General features: G+C 45.2%; 1 protein-coding gene across 1 annotated transcript; it reads right to left on the bottom strand.

Annotated features, from left to right (window-relative positions):
* Positions 1 to 787: 787 nt before the first annotated feature.
* Positions 788 to 9,257, bottom strand: LOC121002428 (mRNA decay activator protein ZFP36L2-like). The gene is made up of 2 exons (XM_040433884.1): positions 9,223 to 9,257; positions 788 to 1,561 (listed from the first exon to the last, which is right to left on the bottom strand). The coding sequence occupies exons 1-2, from the start codon at positions 9,247 to 9,249 to the stop codon at positions 788 to 790; spliced, it is 801 nt and encodes a 266-aa protein (XP_040289818.1). The 5' UTR covers positions 9,250 to 9,257.
* Positions 9,258 to 21,174: the final 11,917 nt, after the last annotated feature.

The raw sequence follows: 21,174 nt of genomic DNA, 5'->3' as shown, positions 1-21,174 counted from the left end.
TATGTCAGGCTAAGAGCACAGAATTAGTGCGCACTTAAGGGGTTCTTAAAAGGCTGCAAGCAGCCTGCCCTAGAACATAACCAGGACTGGTTGCCTCCACTTGCAGAGCTGCCTAGGAGGAGCAAGGGCCTCACTACACAGTATGCACTGGCACTGAAATATACTACATAGTGCTCCTGTCAGGCTGCTCAGCCATGAAGTCACATCATAGGCAGAATCATATTACCATCTATTATAGATCTGCGTAGTGATCTCTAGGTTGCTGAACCCTAGCCTTCAGCGCTCCAGCTGTTGTGAAACTACAATTCCCAGCATGCTCCAGAGTTCTAAGAGTAGAGGAAGTATGCATGCTGGGAGTTGTAGTTTTACAGCTGGAGGTTGCCTACCCCTGCAAGTGGAAGCAACCAGTCCTGCTTATATTCTAGGACAGATTAAATCCAGGAGAACCCCCTTCAACTTTAAACACTGTAGAAACACCGGGGAAAGGGGGGGGGGGGGTACATATACAAGTAATGTTCCACAGATTGCATATAAATAAAAAAAATTAAAAAAAACACACACAAGTGATGTAAAAGAAAAGCCTTAGTTTTAATTAGTGACATAAACACATCTTGTCGAATAAAAAAAAAAATCATTCAATAAAAAAGGTCCATTAGGAATATTAAAACTTACATAGCGTTAAACATTTATGTACATAAGAGCCATGGGGCTGTGGATAGAAGCAAGTCAGATCTTCCTCTCAATAAGATTGCAAGGAATACCAGACACCTCATACACAGTCCACTAGTCAAAAACTTTGCATTTCCTGGGAATTCTCATTGTCTGTTACATTCCGACCATTTACAGAGATGTCGTCTTCTCCCAGGATCTCTAGCTTCAGTGCGAGTGGCAAGAGCAGACTTGAAAAGTTAAAAGCATTGTTGGCGGAGGCCGCAGTGAAAAGGTCATTCCCAGTTTCAGCATCGGATTCTGATGGGGAAAGCGACCCACTTCCAGCATTACTTCCCGTTCCCCAACGGTCTGGAGGTGGGGTGTGCTTAAACAGACAGTGGACACCATATGGGCAAACGCCAAGTGCTGCATAGTGACGGCAGATGTCGCGAACAGCATGTGGGTGCTGAAAGAGGCAATTCGATCCGTAAGGACAGCCTGCAGGTGAGCGCCAAAGGCGGCATTGCTTTTTGCTGTAGAAAGGTAGTGGGCGCCGCTGTCTGAGACTGATTGTATCTGGTACTTCCCTCTTCTCGCTATGGCCATGTATGAATAGGCAGCGAGGACCATAAGTGCATGTGCCAAGGATGTGAAAAGAACGGCAGAGTTCAGTCTTGTACTTTGGGTGCTGGAATGGCGGGCGGAGATCGCTCAAGCCATGGGCAAATTGGCAGCGGTTTCTGTAAGCACAAAAGCCAGTCTCAGCATATCGGTTGCAAAGCTCAGTCTTGTATCGCAAGGAGGGTCCTGTGCCTTTAGGTGCAGGGAAGGGTGAATCAAGTTGTGTTTCACCTAGAGGTGGACTGATGGAAGAGAAGATGTCCATGCTGTTTGAGAGTTCCAGTAACATCTGCAAGACAAATAGAGTTCTTAGAAAATTTAACAAGTGTGCATCAAGATTGGGTTGTAGGAAACTCTACATTAACCCACTTTCATGCTGTGGAGTGGGCTACTTATTGGCGGCAGTGGTCACATTTATGCCAGAAGTGGAGCAGCTCTATTGCATCCAACACCCAAGTGTAATTATGCATCTTTTCCACCCCACAGAAATCTGGCCCATCAGTTCTAATACATGTAGAACTATTTAAAAGGGCATCTGTCAGCAGATTTGTACCTGGAAACTGGCTGACCTGTTACATGTGCTCTTGGCAGCCGAGTTGGTCCCATGTTCTTATGTGCCTGCATTGCTGAGAAATGACTTCAATATATGCAAGTGTAACGACCCGGAGTTCCATTACCACTTTTTTGGCTCCTTGCTACCATTTCCATGTGATAGTCTGTGTCACCCAATGTATTTCCTATAATGCGCATTTTTATTCTTGAAATGATTGTGTTAAAGTGTAATAACCTGGTCCACCAACAGATGGCAGCAGTAACATTAGCAGTATTCGCTTCCCTGTAGGTAGAGCAACCTTCAGGTTCCTCCCAACCCTCTGTAGCTAGAGGGGAGGAGTTTTAGTTAGTGAGAGGGAGTCTAGCTTAGCCCCTGCAAGGGGAAGGCAGAAGGCCTGGTCCTGTCTGGACAGGTTCTGTTAGGCCTACACCAACCTTATCACTGGAGGTTGTGCACTTCCAAGCTAAGCCGAAGTTTGGAGGTACTCTAAAGCCAGGGCAAGAAGTTCCTAGGACTTTAAAGAGGACCTTTCACCGATGACAATGTGAACTAAGTATACAGACATGGAGAGCGGCGCCGGGGGATCTCACTGCACTTATTATCCCTGGGCGCCGCTCCGTTCTCCCGTTATGCCCTCTGGTATCTTTGCTCAGTAAGTTATGGTAGGCGGAGTCTGCCCTTGTTCTGCTGTAGCGCTGGCCAATCACAGCGCAGAGCTCACAGCCTGGGAGGTTATTTTCTCCCAGGCTGTGAGCTCTGCAATGCGATTGGCCAGCGCTACAGCAGAAGGGCAGACTCCGCCTACCATAACTTACTGAGCGAAGATACCGGAGGGCATAACAGGAGAATGGAGCGGCGCCCAGGGATAATAGTAAGTGCAGCGAGATCCCTGGGCGCCACTCTACATGTCTGTATACTTAGTTCACATTGTCATCGGTGAAAGGTCCTCTTTAAGCAAGACTACAGCCAACTTAAATTCCAGCAGAAGAGGAAGAGTTCCTATTTGGTCAAACATAGCTGAGATAGCTGCAGAAAAGTATTTGCCTGCCAAAGTTAATGCCAATACCTGCTGATGACCAAGATACTGTTTGGATTACCCATTTATGCCAAGAGCAACTGGTCAACGTTACTACAAAGTCTTGACTTTACGCATCCACCCTCCAAGTTAAACTACCCCTTTTGCACTGCTTCAGACGACATCACGTCTGGGATCCATGGATATCCAGGTAGGAACACCGTGACGTGTACATAACATCCACAGAGCCTGTAGGCCACCATGCACCACTTTGGCATTCCTACCTCTGGGTACCAACATTACAATCTACAAAGGGACATATTTTGTAGAAACCTCCTAAGGGGCAAGGGATACCCCAGCAGTCAAAGGATCTCAATAGCGGAGGAAAACCAGAATGCATCCCGTTCCATTTCATTGCATTCCCATGATGCACACAAAAGAGCTGCAAGCAGCATTTCTGAGTGCGTCCTGGGATGTGGAGCAAGACAGATCTGTCATGATTCACAATGTAAGTCAATGGTGACTGATCCATTTTTTGACACAAGAAAACAGATCCGTCCCCCATTCACTTACAATGGTTTTAGTGCTGGATCCATCATGGCCATTTTTTAGATATAACACAACCAGATCTGTTCATAACGGATGCAGATGGTTGTATTATGACAAATGTTTTTGCTGATCCATGACGGATCCAGCAAAAACGCAGATGTGAAAAGTAGTCTAAGACATACTTGTGTTAATGTTCAGTGCTGTAATAAAGTTGCCACCTCTCACAACCTGTCTGCTTTAATAACTACTTTCATTCCCCATGTGTGTAAGCTCTAGAGGAGCAGAGAATGGGAGTGGGTCTGGCTGCAATGGATTATTCACTGTGGCAATCCTCACACCAATGCTCCCTATGGCCAGGACAATGAAAGGAGGGAGCACCCCCATCTCCCTTTAGGGCACACCCTGATGTTGGGGCTACTGCCTAGTGGGTTTGGTGTGGATGTAAGGCAGGAGATGTAGGTGCAGTGGTGAATGGTGTTGAAGTTCCTAACAAGGCTAGTTGTAGAAAATAAACATCTTTAGTGAAGGCAGGTTTACACTGGCAAAGGAGCGACCGATTGTCGGAAAGGAAGCATTCCGACAGTCAGCTGCTCGCTCAGTTTACATGTAGTGATCTCCTTCACAGTATTAAGCCGAGTGGTTGCTATAGCAGATTGCCATTTAGACAGCATGATAGTTACCAGCTAGTTAAGACTGGTGACAGCCTCTTAAGGGTATGTTCACATGGCTAACATCCACAGCAAAAAAGTCTGTAGCAACATTTTTGGTTGTGGTTTTAGATACGTTTTTAGAAGAATTAGTATAGTTTTATAACCCACAATTAAATCTGCTTCCAAGTAGTGACATGTCACTTGTCAAGCATAAAAATAAAAATAGTTTCTTCCAGAACCCATGACAGCACCATAGAGAGATGGATCCACCCCCACAACTGGACAGGAAGCCCCAGAACAATCAAGGGAACACCCACTTCCTCCCTCAGTGTTGATTCCAGAGTAGATCAGTAGGAGCCATACAAAATAGAATTCCTATAACCTCATTCTTCGTTTTACTTGAAAGACAAACAATTCTCAACCATAAGCACCAGGGAGGGAATTAGGGGTGCAGTCATGGGTTCTGTAAAATCCAATTACCTATAAGTAATTATCCCCCCCCCCCCCCCCCCCCCCCCCCCATTCACCCATGACCGCACCATAGAGATCGAATACCAGAGATAAAATAAAAACACCCCTTGGGAGGGATGTGCTTGAAAAGTAATCTTAAGCTATGAAGACCCCAAAAGCTAACAAGAGGTCTAAACTAAAGAAGTGGGAATAAACATCCTAACCTCCTAACCTAGAAATTGCAACATTATACCTTAAACCCACTATAATCTTATAAAATAAATCTTATATGGGTTTATCATCAAGTGTTAAATCATAACAGATTTAAGAAAACATCTTGAAGTACTTGACGCAGAATGATCAAACTGAAGATTATTGCTGAACACCAATTCCTTTGGTGCAGATTATATTCAGAGACTGATGTTTCTTCCTGCCTCACTAAAGGTTCACCAGGAGATGCCCTTCAAAGGCACACCACCTGCACTGTTGAATCTTCAGGGAGCGCGTAGCAGGGAACTCACCCGGCACGCTCCCCACCCAGTGATCCAAGATCCACTGGAGGAACAGAAGAACTTCAGATGCCAAAAGTTTTCTTGCAATCTGGCATCCATGATGGAGCTCATGGATCTGCTGCAAGAGGTCCAAAGAGCCCCCTGGACCCTTCAGATCTCCTAGGGTCCCCACCGCCAGAAACTATTGCACGAAGGAGCCCAGAAGACAACTGATGACCCTCCAGGGATTCCCTGGGAAGTTCTAGATCAGCAGAATTTATAGGGTTTTGCTGGCGAGCCATACCTCCTGTAGGCCATCCAGACTAAATGGACAAGCCCATCTTCTTACTCCCAACCAGGAGCCACATAGGGCTTTGTTGGTACACCATATGTCCTGTAAGCCTTCCAAACATGGTCCAGCCCATATCTTCACTCCCAACTAGGAGACTTATATGGCTCTAAACCATCTGATCCAGCCCATCTTTTCATTCTCCACTAGGAACATTATAAGGCTTTGTTGGTGTACTATGCCTATTGTAGATAATTAAACTACAAACTTTCAAATCCGGCATAGCCACAGAACCAGTTCACCATGCAGGCATAGCCATCAAGGTAGACCGCCACCAAGACATGGTTGCATCTCAGGCACAGCTGGTCACAGACACCCGCTCAGAGCCAGGTACAATCATCCAGATACTGTTGCAAGAACCGTCAGTTTTCAAAACATGGCAGAAAAAGCTGCCAGCCACAGAGACCAGAGCCGCCAACCATGCAGACACAGCCCATGCAAAGTAAGCAGCTGAACTAGATAAGCCCAGCAACAGAAGCAGCCAGCTACAATGCAAAACAATGCATAATGTTCAGCCAGACAGGCATAGCCACAAAGGCATACAGCCAAGCATGCACAGGGCATCAGAAGTCAATAAAAACCTACATAAGATCAAAGGCATTCAGCCTGAAGCCAATAGGCAACCAACCAGGCCCTAAAGCCATCAGGCCTACCCCCCTGAAGCCATTAGGCAGTCAGCCAGGCCCTGAAGCCTGACAAATATTCAAACCTATCAATCATGCTAAAGGCACCAAACAGATTAATACCAACCACACAAGACAAATATTTGCTTTATAACAAGTTCATAAGGTGTTCCTTGTGTCACAGCCCTGGAGGCTGCATGCTCCAGGCTCCTCTGTCCGGAGGACAGGAAGTGGGTGTTCCCTTTTTGATTGCTCTGGGGCTTCCTGTCCAGTTGTGGGGGCAGATCCATCCCTCTATGGTGCCGTCATGGGTGAAGGGAAAAACCAGTGGCAGATTTTAGCTTTGTGAACATACCCTAAAGGATTTTACCGTTGATGGCCTATCCCAGGGATAGGCCATCAGTATCTGATCAGCAGGGTCCGACCCCATGCACTCCACTGTGCAGAGGATGCCGCTGTTACTGCAACACTGCTCCCAGTGACGTGAATGAGAGTAGTATTGCAGTAACCAGCTGCATCCACTGTACAATAGACTAAAGCTGGCTATGCACACATATTGTGGCCACTTTTGTACGATCTGCGCTGCTCCATTTCCACACTAGTTCTGTCAATAAGGCCTCTTACACACAAATGTTTTTTTCTTCCGTTTACTTTCCAATTATTTCAATGGCTCAAAAAAAAAAAAAAAGGATAGCACGGAATGCACACGACGTCACCTGTATTTTTTGCAAGAGGCCTAAGGAGGAAAACCTGTGTGCGCAATTACCAACATCTCGCAGAAACCACCACTACATCACCGGCAAGAGGTTTCTGTGAGATGTACACAGATCACATCCGTGAATGTCAGTGTTACTTTTTTGCGGATCCATTGTAACAATGCCTGTCCTTGTCTGCAAGATGAACATTCTTTTTTGCGGAACAGACTTGCAGACATACACAGTTACAGAATGCACCCCGACCAATTTTTTTTTGCAGCCCCATTGAGTTTAATGGTTCATACAGGCTGAAAAAAAAAAAAAAAAAAAAAAACACACGACAACATGGATAAAAGATGCATTTGTGTGCATGAGCCCTTAGGCCCCTTTCACACGAGTGAGTTTAACATGGGAGCAATGCCTGATGCGAACGCATAGCAACCGCACTGAATCCTGACCCATTCATTTCAATGGGTCCGTGCACATGAGCGGTTTTTTCCCCCCCCATGCATCAGTTGTGCGTTGCGTAAAAAAAATAAAAAATTGCAGCATGTTCTTGTATTCCGCGTTTTTCATGCAGCCCTTGCCCCATAGAAGTGAATGGGGCTTCAGTGAAACACATTGCGTTCAGTTTTTCCTTGCGGGTGCAATCGCAGACAAAACTGAACTTGATTGCAAAATGGTGCGAGTTTCACTGAATGCATCCGGAGCCAATCCGTCACGCTCGTGTGAAAGAGGCCTAAGGAGGAGAATCTTTGTTCGCAGTGTGGAAATAGAGAGGGTCAGCACAGATCATACAAAGAAGCTTTCCATTTTGGGGAACGGACTGACCCTTTGATACAGCAGCACACAGGAACGAAAACCAATCATATTTTGGCCAGCTGACCCCGCCATTCTCTGCGTGAGGGGAGCTCCCAACAGATGACAGATTTGGCCGAGCTGAACGTGTATGGGGAAGCTATGCTAAAAAAAAAGCAGATCAGCGGAGGTTCAAGGATGTTAGACCCGTGTCAGATATCGATGGCCTATCCTGAGGCTAAGCCATCAATACTAAATTCCTGCATTTTTCTAGAGCGCCGTACAGTATTAGAATGTATTGGCTCTGATGAGCCAAAGTTATTACTTTGCAAAGTATCGCAAGACTTTGCGTAATAACTTCCTAAAGTTAATTTCTACTGTTAGACCTTTTACCAAACTCCGTTTTGGTTCCAAGTGGTATTGAGGGAGCAGTGCTCACACCAGCATCACAACCCTTCTAAACAGTTAGGCCTCATGCACACAACCGTTGTGTTCCGTTCCGCAAAATGGGGTTGCGTTATCCGTTTCCGTGTGTCTTCCTTTATTTCTGGAGGATCACCAGACAAAGGAATGTAAAAAAAAAAAAAAAAAAAAAAGTCAAATTTGCCATGCAAATGATAGGAAAAACCAACGGACGACAATCGTGTGCCTCCGCGTTTTTTCATGGTCCCATTGACTTGAATGGGTCCGCGAACCGTTATCCGTGAAAAAAAAAAAATAGGACAGGTTATATTTTTTGACGGACTAGAACCACAGATGGCAAACGGTGCATTAGCCGAGTTTTCAACGGACTCATTGAAAGTCAATGGGTCCGCAGAAAATCATGAGAAACGGAACAGACACGGAATAAAACAAACGGTCGTGTGCATGAGGCCTTAATCTGATATTGATGACCTATCCCAAGGAGGAGTCATCGTCAGGAAAGGAAATAAGTCATCAAAAAATTAACTGTTTAATCTACTTTTAAAGAATTTGAAATATTTTTCATTTTCTTGCAGTTTTCACACTGGCCACTAGGGTTAATAGGCAACACTATCTGTTTAGATCACCATTGCAGTTACCTGCTTATCTATACACAGATTATATCATTACAGGCAGGATTAGAATGGTAGATAAGACAGGATCCACCATTCACAATAGGTGATTGTCAAAGCTTATAGATCCTTTCCTTGTACAATCACCTCTGCACAGAAAACGCTCTCATAGAAGTCAATGAAGTCTCCTCCAGACCATTGTGTCTACGGACCCTGGAGCTGCCGTAAAACAGTTTTAACAGCTCAGGCAAGATGGCCACCCCATAATCATGTACAGGAGATAGAGGTAATGCAATCCAAAAATGACAGGTTAGCAAGAAAGGATGTGTTAATATCTGGCAGAAAAAAAAACGACATTTCCTTTAAAGCAGACAACCCCTAGAGTTGCGTTAAGCAGCAGCCCATGCGATCCAGTCTGTATGGCCGGGAAGCTCCACACCACTATGGCGGTGACTCGCTTAGAGGCTTTGTACATGAAGCACAGAGAGTGGATGCTTTGCTAGGACATACACAAAGGGGGAGATTTATCAAGACTGCTGTAAAGGCTCAGTTGTCCATAGGAACCAATAAGATTCACCCTTTCATTTTACAAAGGAGCTGTGGAAAATGAAAGGTGGAATCTGATTGGTTGCTATGGGCAACTAAGCCAGTTCTACTTCACACCAGTTTTGACAAATCTCCCCCAAAGCCTACACCACAGATGTGCCATTGTATACAAGTAGTACATAGGCCGCACAGCTCACCTTCACCATCTCCTCCTGCAGGTCCATGACTGAGCTTCTCATGTAACTTCACTCTTCCCATCCAGGTCCCACCAGCTATTTCATAGAAACGATCGGCCAATCAATGGAAAGGGTAGGGGTGTGATAGTGAAACTAACGAGTCGCTGATTGCCTGGAGTCAGGGCAGCAAATTTCATTTTCAACACCTGTGTGTGTGGCTGACACTGCAGGTACCTACTGTGGTCCTGATACTGTGCTGTATGGGGAGGTCAGTGGGCACTTACTGTATCATTGTGCTGCTCCAAAGAATAAAACGCAACCTATCTGTGGCACCATCAAATAGGTGGAAGCTGACACACATCCAAGCAGGACATAAACAATGGGGGAGATTTATCAAAACTGGAGTAAGGAAAAAGTGGCTTAGTTGGCCATAGCAGCCAATCAGATTCCACCTTTCATTTTTCAGAGCTCCTTTGGAAAATGAAAGGAGGAATCTGATTGGTTGCTATGGGCAACTAAGCTGTTTTTTCCTTTACACTGAAGCAGTAGCCATACACGTAGCCATTGAATGGGGCTAGCGTTGCCTTCACATGTGGCAGTCTGTGTTGCAGAAATTTTCTGCAACTACGGCTAGGGCTACACTGCAACATGTGTCGTGCGACATTTTATATAATGATAGTCTATGGTGTCGCACTGCGACAGGTGGCATGCTGCGACTGCCACACGACAGTAGCAAAAAATCCATCCAAGATGGATTTTTCTGCGACTGTCGTGTCTCAGTCACAGCATGTTGCATGTCGCAGTGCGACACCATAGACTATCATTATATAAAATTGTCCCGCGACATTGGTGCCCTATGTGTCGTGCAGCTTATTGTTGCGCGACACATGTCGTCATGTAGCCCTAGCCTAAGGCCTCTTGCACATAGCCGTTGCTCGGACGTTCCGTGCATTGGGGACCGCAATTTGCGGTCCCCAATGCACAGGCACCTTCCCTTCGGCTGCCGCGACGGATCCAAACCCATTCAGTCCATGATGCGGTGAGCACACGGCCGGTGCCCGCATGTTGCAGACCTGCTGTTTGCAGGCCGCAATATGAGCCACGGTGCACTTACCCGAATGGGACTTGGAGAAATCCACGTGCTTTGCCACTAAAACAACCCCATTGAGATGAATGAAACTGATTTTCAGTCGCAGAAATTTCTGCAACAAAATCTGCCATATTTGAAGGTGACCTAATCTGTAGGTGGAATCTACGGCAGTGTGAACTGCAGCAGAAATCTGCAATATGCGGGCACCAGCCATGTGCTCCCTGCATCACGGATGCGGACCCATTCACTTAAATGGGTCCACAATCCAGAGCTGCGGTGAGGAACGGAGGCACGGAAACACTACGGAGTGCTTCCGTGGTGTTTCTGTCCTTGACTCCGCACTGCAAAAAAATAGAACATGTTCTATTTATTTACGGTGCAAACGGATCACGGATCCATTCAAGTTCAATGGGTCTCGATCCGTCCAGGCCGCCGCACGGATGTTTTACCACCTCCCTTATCGACAGTGATTAAGGAGCTTGCTTGTGGGTCCAGAGGGAGGTGATTTGTGTTGTACAGGACAGCACCGATCACCTTCATGTTTATAGAAAGGCGTTGGTGGTGGTGCCACCCTCTGTGTGCTGCAATTGGTCGGTAAGTCGGTTAGGGGCTTCTAGAACAGTGACACTCTCACTGCACGTAATATTTTAGTTAGGAACACCAGGCAGTGAGGGTGTCAGCTCCTCATATACTCTGATCCGGGCATGCTGGTACATGTAGTGTACCAACAGTGTTGTCCCTGGCAACTGCTGAAGTGCGATCATTGTCACATTGCTGTGAACTTCACTTGCAGCAGTTCCAGGATCCACCTCTTAATTCCCAATCCCTGTCCCTATCCCTTTTATTTCTCTCTAGGTCATGATGGAAACAAGGTTGAAAGAAATCACAGGATACTGCCGGCATTCTGAGCTGTATATGCAATATCCTAGAATAGTGTCACTGGTTGATTGTTCCAATGTTGAATTGTTAAGTGAAATGTTGAGATTTATTGTATTTGTGTACTTAATAGTATTGTATGGATAGGTCAGGGTTAACAACCATGACTCAGTCCCTTTAAGGGTCCATTCACACGTCCGTTGTTTCTTTCCTGATCTGTTCCGTTTTTTGCGGAACAGATCTGGACCAGATCTGGACCCATTCATTTTCAATGGGTCCTGAAAAAAATCGGACAGCTCAATGTCAGATTTTTTTTCAGGACCCATTGAAAATGAATGGGTACAGAACTGGTCCAGATCTGTTCCGCAAAAAACGGAACAGATCAGGAAAGAAACAACGGACGTGTGAATGGACCCTTAGGTTGCTAGAAGATGTACCTGGGTTCACCCTTAGGGCCAGGGGCGTACATAGAAAGCACTGGGCCCCATAGCAAGAATCTAAATTGGGCCCCCATTCCCCTTTTATAGCCCCTCCCACTACCCATTCCAGGCCTCTCTTTGTTCCATGAACTATTCTTGCTGCTGCGTTTTTATATTTATGCCATCAGGGCCGGATTGGGATTACAAAACAGCCCTGGCACACAAAAGAGGTATAATAGATGTAGTGTGTACAGATGTATAGTGTATACAGCAGTGTACTGATATGTGAGGAACGTGGTATAATATATGCAGTGTGTACAGGTATATAGTATATACAGCAGTGTATTGATATGTGCAGTACAGGGTATATTATATGCAGTCTGTACAGATATATAGTATATACAGTAGTGTAATATGTGAGGTACGAGGTATAATAGATGCAGTGTGTACAGATATATTGTGTATATATAGCAGCTACTGACATGTAAGGTATGAGGTATAAATTACAGCTCGTACCTCACATATCAATCCACTGCTGTATATACAATATACCTGTACACACTTCATCTATTATACCTCGTACCTAACATATAAGTACACTGCTGTATATACTATATAGCTATACACACTGCATATATTATACCTCGTATCTCACATATCAGTACACTGCTGTATATACTATATATCTGTGCACACTGCATCTATTATACCTCGTACCTCACATATCAGTACACTGCTGTATATACTATATACAGTATCTGTACATATTGCATCTCTAATACTGTGTAATATATGCAGTGTGTATATATATATATATATATATATATATATTACACACAGAGCAGTGTATTGATGTGAGACATACAAGGTATAATACTGTAGATGCATTGTTTACAGAAATATGTGGTCAGTTATGCATTATAGTCACTGTGTGTGAGGTACATGAGGTAGTGGTCACTGTAACTGTCTGAAGTATTATACATGAGTGAGCAATGAGTAAAACAGGGCATGGGGGGGGGGGGGGTAAATGATGAAAAGTGGAGGACCTCCTCTTACCACTCCATTCCAGTCTGTATGGATCAATGCAGAGCTGATTGTGAACTTCTAATACTTGCTGTTAGGGGTTGAAGGACATGTGATGATGTCATCACAGGTCCTGGCAGATGTACCTTTCAAACCTAGGAACTACACCATCATTGGTGCAGTTCCTTTGCTAGATCCTGCAGGACCTGTGATGTTGAAGATGATGTAATCACAGGTCCTGGCAGATGCACTGTTCTAACCTGGGAACTACACTTTACACTGTGCATTTCCCTTACAGGACCTGTGATGACATCAAAGGTCCTTTAGCTTTAGAACGATAGACAGGAGAAATGAGGGGGCGGGGCCTTTCCTCCACTGCGGGCCCCTCTTCCTCACGGGCCCCATAGCAGCTGCGTGGTCTGCCTATATGGTAGGTACGCCACTGCTTAGGGCTCATGCGCACGAATGCACAGTGTTTTGCGGTCTGCAAATTGAAGATCTGCAAAACACGGATGCCGTCTGTGTGCTTTCCTCTATTTGCGGAACAGAACAGGCCGCCCATAATAGAAATGCCTATTCTTGTCCGCAAAACGGACAAGAATAGGACATGTTCTATTTTTTTTGCGGCCCCATGACACAGAGCAACAGATGCGGACAGTGCACCTCGGATGCGGAACCAAACCACGTTCGTGTGTATGAGCCCTTAGTCAGTAGAGTGAGTCTTGTCTAGCTGTGCTTCTGAGAGGGCAAGTCTGCTCAGTAGTAGACCTGAGTGCTAGAGAACCATCATCTCTGAGACAGTTAAAGTTATTTAGTGCTCCAGAGAGAAAGAGAAGTAAGATTAGAAGGTCCAGAATCTGCAAGGCCATACACTGGAGTCAGCAAGGTACTGTGCACGTTTATGGCACAGAGTCTATACCGCTGTGAGAGGGAATATTGTAAGCACACCTTTCCACATTTTGAGATGGTTTGGCCAGCCATATCTTAAAGGGGTTGTCCGGGTTCAGAGCTGGACCCAAACATATCCCCTTTATCACCCAGGCAGCCCCTCTGAGATAAGCCCCGGAGCATTTCATGCTCCGTTGCCCTCCCTTGGCCTGAGCTGAATCGCGCAGGGAAAGGCTTTTTCAGCAGGTCAGGTGATGTACTAGGTCTCTGTAAGACCGGCACTAATGGGCGGGTGCTGCCCTAGCCTCCGTCTAGCATAGTAAGTTTGTAAACAAAAAAAACTTGTGCCCTGTGCTATACAGCTCAGGACAATGGATAGCATCAAAGCATGAAATGCTCCTATGCACCACTCAGAGGGACTGCCTAGGTGTAGAAGGGTGCTCTGCTTGTCAGGGATTGTGATCCTGAATACACTATAATATGATCTTCAGCTGGAATGGAGTTCTTGAGGAGACATGAAGTACAAAGAGGACGGGCAGAGCAGCCTGTGGTAATGTGGGGCTGTGGTAATGGAAACTACAAGTGTTGCTGCTCATCAGCCTCATCCCTCTTCTCTGTACTTCATGTCTCCTCATGAACTCCATTCCTACAGAGATTCTGCTGAAGGTCTTATCAGCTGTATTCAGGATGTTTATCGCTGACAAGTAGGAGAGAAGAGGATGATGCAGCTCTTGAGTTCAGTGTTCTGAAGTAACTTGTCTTCTTGTGTGATTAGGACAGGTTTTGTGTGTACTAATAGGACAGCGGCCATTTTATTGCACCTGATGATTACTCCCCAGACAAAACGAGCCATTATAACTAATGAAAGGTATTTGGGAATATATTTATAACAAAGTAATATTTAAGTATTTACAGTAATATCATTTTCTTAATTCCCAGAGAACCCCTTTAAAGGTTGCTGCTATTGTATGTATTTTGTATTTCAGGTTCTATTTTGCACTTAGTAAAGAAGACTTTGTTGCATTTAAGGGCTCATTCACACGACCGTGTTTTGGTTCCGCATCCGAGACGCATTTTGTGCGGCTCGGCTGCGGACCCATTCACTTCAATGGGACCACAAAAGATGCTCTGTTGCTTCGTTCCGTGGCCCCGCAAAAATTATGAGTCCGTTTTGCGGACAAGAATAGGCATTTATATAAAGGGCCGTCCGTTCCACAAATAGCAGAAGGCACACGGGCGGCATCCGTGTTTTGCAGATCCGCAATTTGCGGACCGCAAAATACGGCACGTTCGTGTGAAAAAGCCCTAACTCTATCCTTATTCTTCAGTGCTATAATTCCACTGCACTGATCCTCAGGGAGCATTGGCCTATGGGAGTTTTCAGTAGTCAGTGGTGGATTATAACATGGGAAGTTTGAGTGGCTGTCTGGGACTCAAGGCCCATAACACATATGCAACTTTAAATCACCACAATTAATGTAGCATGTTTTGTGCAGTGATCCATGGCTTCAAGACTTAAAGTGGTTATCCTGGAAAAGATTATGATGACATCCTCAGGATAGGTAATCATTATCACAGCTGCGGGGCTCCCGACAGCATTCCAAGGACAGCGTTTAACATCTTATAGTGGTAGTGCTTGGTATTGCAGCTCAGCCCCATTGACTTCAATAAGGCTGAGCTCCAACTAGGCCATTTGACCGATGTACAGTGATGTCACTGGCCTAACAAGAGGCTTCAGCACGCAAGGCTTCTTCTAACTGCTGATCGACGTGGATCCCGGGTGTCGCACCCCCGCAGATCTGATACTGATGACCTATCCAGATGATAAGTCATAAATATCTCTTCCTGGATAACCCCTTTAAGGCTTATTGCACACGAACGTGTGCGCTCCGTGGCCGTATTGCGGACCGCATTTGCGGATCCGCAATACACGGGCACCGTTCAGTGTGCATTCCGCATCACGGATGCGGACCCATTCACTTCAATGGGTCTGCAAATCCGGAGATGCGGAACGGAAGCACGGAACGGAACCCTACGGAAGCACTACGGAGTGCTTCTGTGGGGTTTCATCCCATACTTCCGTTATGCAAAAAGATAGAACATGTCCTATCTTTTTGCGGAACGGCCGGATCGCGGACCCATTAAAGTGAATGGGTCCGCGATCCGCTGCGGGTGCCCCACGGTGGGTGTTTGTGCATTGCAAAGCACAGAGGCTTTTGCTGTGAATCATGGCAAACATGGAATCAAAACTTAATTGTGCAACTTTTTGCAAGACATGCTGAAGGGCCTTCAGATGATCATATGACCTCTGATGGTCTTGAAGCTACAGGAGAGACCAACAGTGAGGCAGAGGAGGAACTGCTGGGTATGTTTATGGGGTTTGGTGTCTGCTATTAGGGGTCTGCCCCAGGTCAATATTTTGTGGGTCTGAATACATTAAGGGGAAAGGGGGGTTCTGGTTTGGAAGTCTGTATTTATTTGGTTTGGGTCTGAGTTTAGAGGATCTATTTGGGGTTCTGTATTCACATCCACATTGGATATACAAGGCAACGTGGATAAGAATTAAACAACTCTCATCTACACGCGGCAGAAAAAAACCTGACCTATGTAATGCATCAGGTGAAATCCATGATAAATCCACAGCAAAATTAATGTGTGGATTTTGCAGTGGATTCATCATGGATCTTCTTGTAGATCCGTGTCATAATCCTAAAAGCACAGAAATGCAGTCTTTACTATAGTCACAACATAAAAAGGCAGTGGTGGGAAAGGAGGGCAAAGGTTTTGGAGATAGCCCAGGGCCTTTGGTCTACTTAATCTGCCAGTGAAAGTGGTCATAATCCTTGGATAACACCCTTTTCTGCAGAGGTGGCTAATGCCCCGTCATCCATTGCTGAAACTTAAATGTTTTTTTTTTGCTAAATACATTCTATACACTGCGTGCAGAATTATTAGGCAAATGAGTATTTTGACCACATCATCCTCTTTATGCATGTTGTCTTACTCCAAGCTGTATAGGCTCGAAAGCCTACTACCAATTAAGCATATTAGGTGATGTGCATCTCTGTAATGAGAAGGGGTGTGGTCTAATGACATCAACACCCTATATTAGGTGTGCATAATTATTAGGCAACTTCCTTTCCTTTGGCAAAATGGGTCAAAAGAAGGACTTGACAGGCTCAGAAAAGTCAAAAATAGTGAGATATCTTGCAGAGGGATGCAGCACTCTTAAAATTGCAAAGCTTCTGAAGCGTGATCATCGAACAATCAAGCGTTTCATTCAAAATAGTCAACAGGGTCGCAAGAAGCGTGTGGAAAAACCAAGGCGCAAAATAACTGCCCATGAACTGAGAAAAGTCAAGCGTGCAGCTGCCAAGATGCCACTTGCCACCAGTTTGGCCATATTTCAGAGCTGCAACATCACTGGAGTGCCCAAAAGCACAAGGTGTGCAATACTCAGAGACATGGCCAAGGTAAGAAAGGCTGAAAGACGACCACCACTGAACAAGACACACAAGCTGAAACGTCAAGACTGGGCCAAGAAATATCTCAAGACTGATTTTTCTAAGGTTTTATGGACTGATGCAATGAGAGTGAGTCTTGATGGGCCAGATGGATGGGCCCGTGGCTGGATTGGTAAAGGGCAGAGAGCTCCAGTCCGACTCAGACGCCAGCAAGGTGGAGGTTGAGTACTGGTTTGGGCTGGTATCATCAAAGATGAGCTTGTGGGGCCTTTTCGGGTTGAGGATGGAGTCAAGCTCAACTCCCAGTCCTACTGCCAGTTTCTGGAAGACACCTTCTTCAAGCAGTGGTACAGGAAGAAGTCTGCATCCTTCAAGAAAAACATGATTTTCATGCAGGACAATGCTCCATCACACGCGTCCAAGTACTCCACAGCGTGGCTGGCAAGAAAGGGTATAAAAGAAGAAAATCTAATGACATGGCCTCCTTGTTCACCTGATCTGAACCCCATTGAGAACATGTGGTCCATCATCAAATGTGAGATTTACAAGGAGGGAAAACAGTACACCTCTCTGAACAGTGTCTGGGAGGCTGTGGTTGCTGCTGCACGCAATGTTGATGGTGAACAGATCAAAACACTGACAGAATCCATGGATGGCAGGCTTTTGAGTGTCCTTGCAAAGAAAGGTGGCTATATTGGTCACTGATTGTTTTTGTTTTGTTTTTGAATGTCAGAAATGTATATTTGTGAATGTTGAGATGTTATATTGGTTTCACTGGTAAAAATAAATAATTGAAATGGGTATATATTTGTTTTTTGTTAATTTGCCTAATAATTATGCACAGTAATAGTCACCTGCACACACAGATATCCCCCTAAAATAGCTAAAACTAAAAACAAACTAAAAACTACTTACAAAAATATTCAGCTTTGATATTAATGAGTTTTTTGGGGTTCATTGAGAACATGGTTGTTGTTCAATAATAAAATTAATCCTCAAAAATACAACTTGCCTAATAATTCTGCACTCCCTGTATATTTCTCTTCTGAGGGTAGAGGTCTCCTTTAAGATGCATCAAAAGATTTTTTTTAACAGCATCTGTGCATGCTGATTCAGCAGATAAAGTTCCTGCCAGAGTAGGGAGCAATTCTCGGATGTCCTAAGGGCTGAGACCGGGTTAAATGCCCGCTGTGTGAGTCCTGATGAGTTCATAGCTCAATGTCATTGTTCGAAAGTTTATGGCTCACCAGTTAATAGCACAGGGCAGTGCATCAGGATCTTTTTTAGTGTTTCTCCCATCACTTATTATATGTCATTTTTCAATAGGTCCCAGTGAGACCTGTGAGAATGTCATCAGATGAAAGTGGGGGGAAAATAAACTGGACTTGTAAAGAAGAAGTCATAAAGTCTGGAGCCTTAGCCAGATTTCCTCTGCAAGGTGAGGTGTGGCTGTGCTGTGTGGAACTGCTTTGGAGGGGACACACGCCCTCCCCCCGGACTGGAGAACCTAAGACTGGCAAGGTTCCAAGAAGCCAGACGCCAGGCTCTGGGCTCTCAGCACTGGGAGAGGCGGCTCAGCCTGGTTATACAATGGTATTATCTCAGGCCAACCACTGCTGCAGAAACTCTCAGAGCTTCCTGTCCTCATGGTAGCTGTACAAACTGTCCAGTTTTCAGTCAGCATCTGAGACACTTACCAGCACTTGGTCGCCAGACTCCCTGTACAAACGTCTTAAACTCCCCTCTTGGGAGTCAGAGACATCATGTGCAACAAGCCATTGTGCTTCATCCCCAAGGTCACAAGCGTAATAGAGTCTCGGAGGAGAAAAATAATCGGGCTTCTTTTACTTTTTTTTTTAAAGCAAGAATTATTCTCCTGCCCTTAAATCTAGGGAATAAGAGGTAAAGAGTTATGGCATTACAGAGTTACCGTACATATTCTGGGAAGAGGGATTGTTCTGCAAACTAGAATCAAAAATGTTACAAAAAATAACCTGAAACAGCAGCAAAGAAGTTCAAGCCTGAGAGGTGAGCTAAACAAAGTAGCACAGGGGATTTCAGCGTTCTCGAAGTTACAGTCCAGACCTTTCTCACTGTCTCTGATTCTTACTGTCACGGAATTCTCTTAGTGAATAATTTCTGATCTTTAACCCGTTAAGAATCTAGCCAATTTTGGCTACAACTGGACAACTGATTCCACCATGGCAATCAGCTGATTACCTGACCTACAGCCATCCTGTGAATTCCTCTGCAGCAGTCACATATCAGTTGTTCTGCTTTTGAGAATATCAAATATCTATATATCAATTGCTGTCGTGTGTCATACATGTGTCTAAATGCTGGTATGTTTCTCTGTGTATTATTAACCCTTTTTAATCTATGATCTTTAAGTTGTCAATTTGATGGTTGATTACTTTTACTATGTAACACCCCTTTGGGCAGCCCTCGGTAGGCGGAGTGTTTGGTGGTTCCTTCTCACCTTACTATGACGCAGTGCCTCCAACCAAATCTTGCTTGGAGCTCTATAGGATAGCAGGAGGGTCTTCCTTCCTCTGCCAGGGACCCACTTGGGGGCTGCAGTATTCAGAAGCTTGGATGGCAATAGAGTCGGGGGCAAGGTCCTCCTGGGATGAAGGCTTGGCTGTAGGGGTAATGCAGCAGCTGAGCTTTCTCTTCTCACACTGGAAAAACTGGAGCTGTCTGGGCTGTGCTTAGGGTTGCCACCCTGCCAGTATCTCACTACACCATTATCATCTTCTATTTTAGTGCCCCTGATGGTGCTGGTCATTTTTTTCTACCTCTACCAGCAATATTAATTGCCGGTATTTTCCTGTACCAACTCTTAATAATGAGCACTTCCATTGTGGAGCACTCAGTATTACAGCCTTTACCTCCCCAGTTATGTTAAGAAAAAAAGAACTCACCTCATCCATTTGCTTGCGCCATGGTGAACACTCGCTGTTAACTGGAAGGTCAGAACAGGACCTGCGAGATGTTATCACGCTGGAGCGGAAGTCCTATCCTGGGCTTCCAGGCAGCAGTGAGTGTTCACAGCGGCGTGAGCAAATAGATGAGGTGAGAGAAGAGAAAGGGGCACTAATGGGGTCATTACTCTTACTGGGGGGCATTATAAATTTTTGGGTGCACTAATGGGAGCATTACTCTTACTGAGGGGTACTAATGGGGGCATTATTAATTCTGGGTGCACTAATAGGGGTATTACTATTACTGGGGGCACTAATGGGGGGTATTATTAATTCTAGGGCACACTAATGGAGGCATTACTATTTCTAGGGGCACTAATGGTGTTTATTATTAATTCTGAGGCGCACTGATGGAGGCATTACTATTACTGGGGGGCACTAATGTGGGGCATTGCTATTACTGGGGTGCACTAATGGGGGCATTACTATTACTGGGGGGCAATAATGGGGGCATTACTATTACTGGAGGCACTAATGAGGGCACTATTAATTCTGGAGGGGTTAATGTGGGCATTACTATTAATGAGGGTCATTAATGGGGGATTACTATTACTGGGGGACAGTAATGGGGGCAGTACTAATTTGGGGGTGCTAATGGGGGCATTAATATAATTAGGGGCAGTAATTGGTTTATTATTAATTCTGCAGGACACTAATGGAGGCATTACTATTACTGTGGGCACTAATGGGGGCACTATTAATTATGGGGGGCACTAATGGGGGCATACCTATTACTGTGGGCACTAATGGGGGCATTATTAATTCTGGGGGGCACTAATGGAGGCATTACTATTACTGGGGGCACTAATGGGTGCACTATTAATTCTGGGGGGCACTAATGGGGGCATACCTATTACTGTGGGTACTAATGGGGGCATTATTAATTCTGGGGGGCACTAATGGAGGCATTACTATTACTGGGGGCACTAATGGGGGCACTATTAATTCTGGGGGGCACTAATGGAGGCATTACTATTACTGGGGACACTAATGGGGGCACTATTAATTCTTGGGGCGCTAATGGGGCATTATTAATACTAGGGGCACTAATGGGGACATTATTAATTTTGGATGGCACTAATGGAGGCATTAATATTACTGGGAGCCACAGCATGACACCCTGTGTTAAGACATGCCCCCACAACCACACACCCTTTGGGGTGTGGCTTAACTTGGCTGGCAACCCTTGCTGTGCTGTAGGGTTAATGTAGCAGCTGTGCTTTCTTTTC

This window comes from Bufo bufo, chromosome 5 (assembly GCF_905171765.1).
Source record: "Bufo bufo chromosome 5, aBufBuf1.1, whole genome shotgun sequence".
Classification (NCBI taxonomy): domain Eukaryota; kingdom Metazoa; phylum Chordata; class Amphibia; order Anura; family Bufonidae; genus Bufo; species Bufo bufo.
This window is presented reverse-complemented; position numbering and strand designations above follow the sequence as displayed.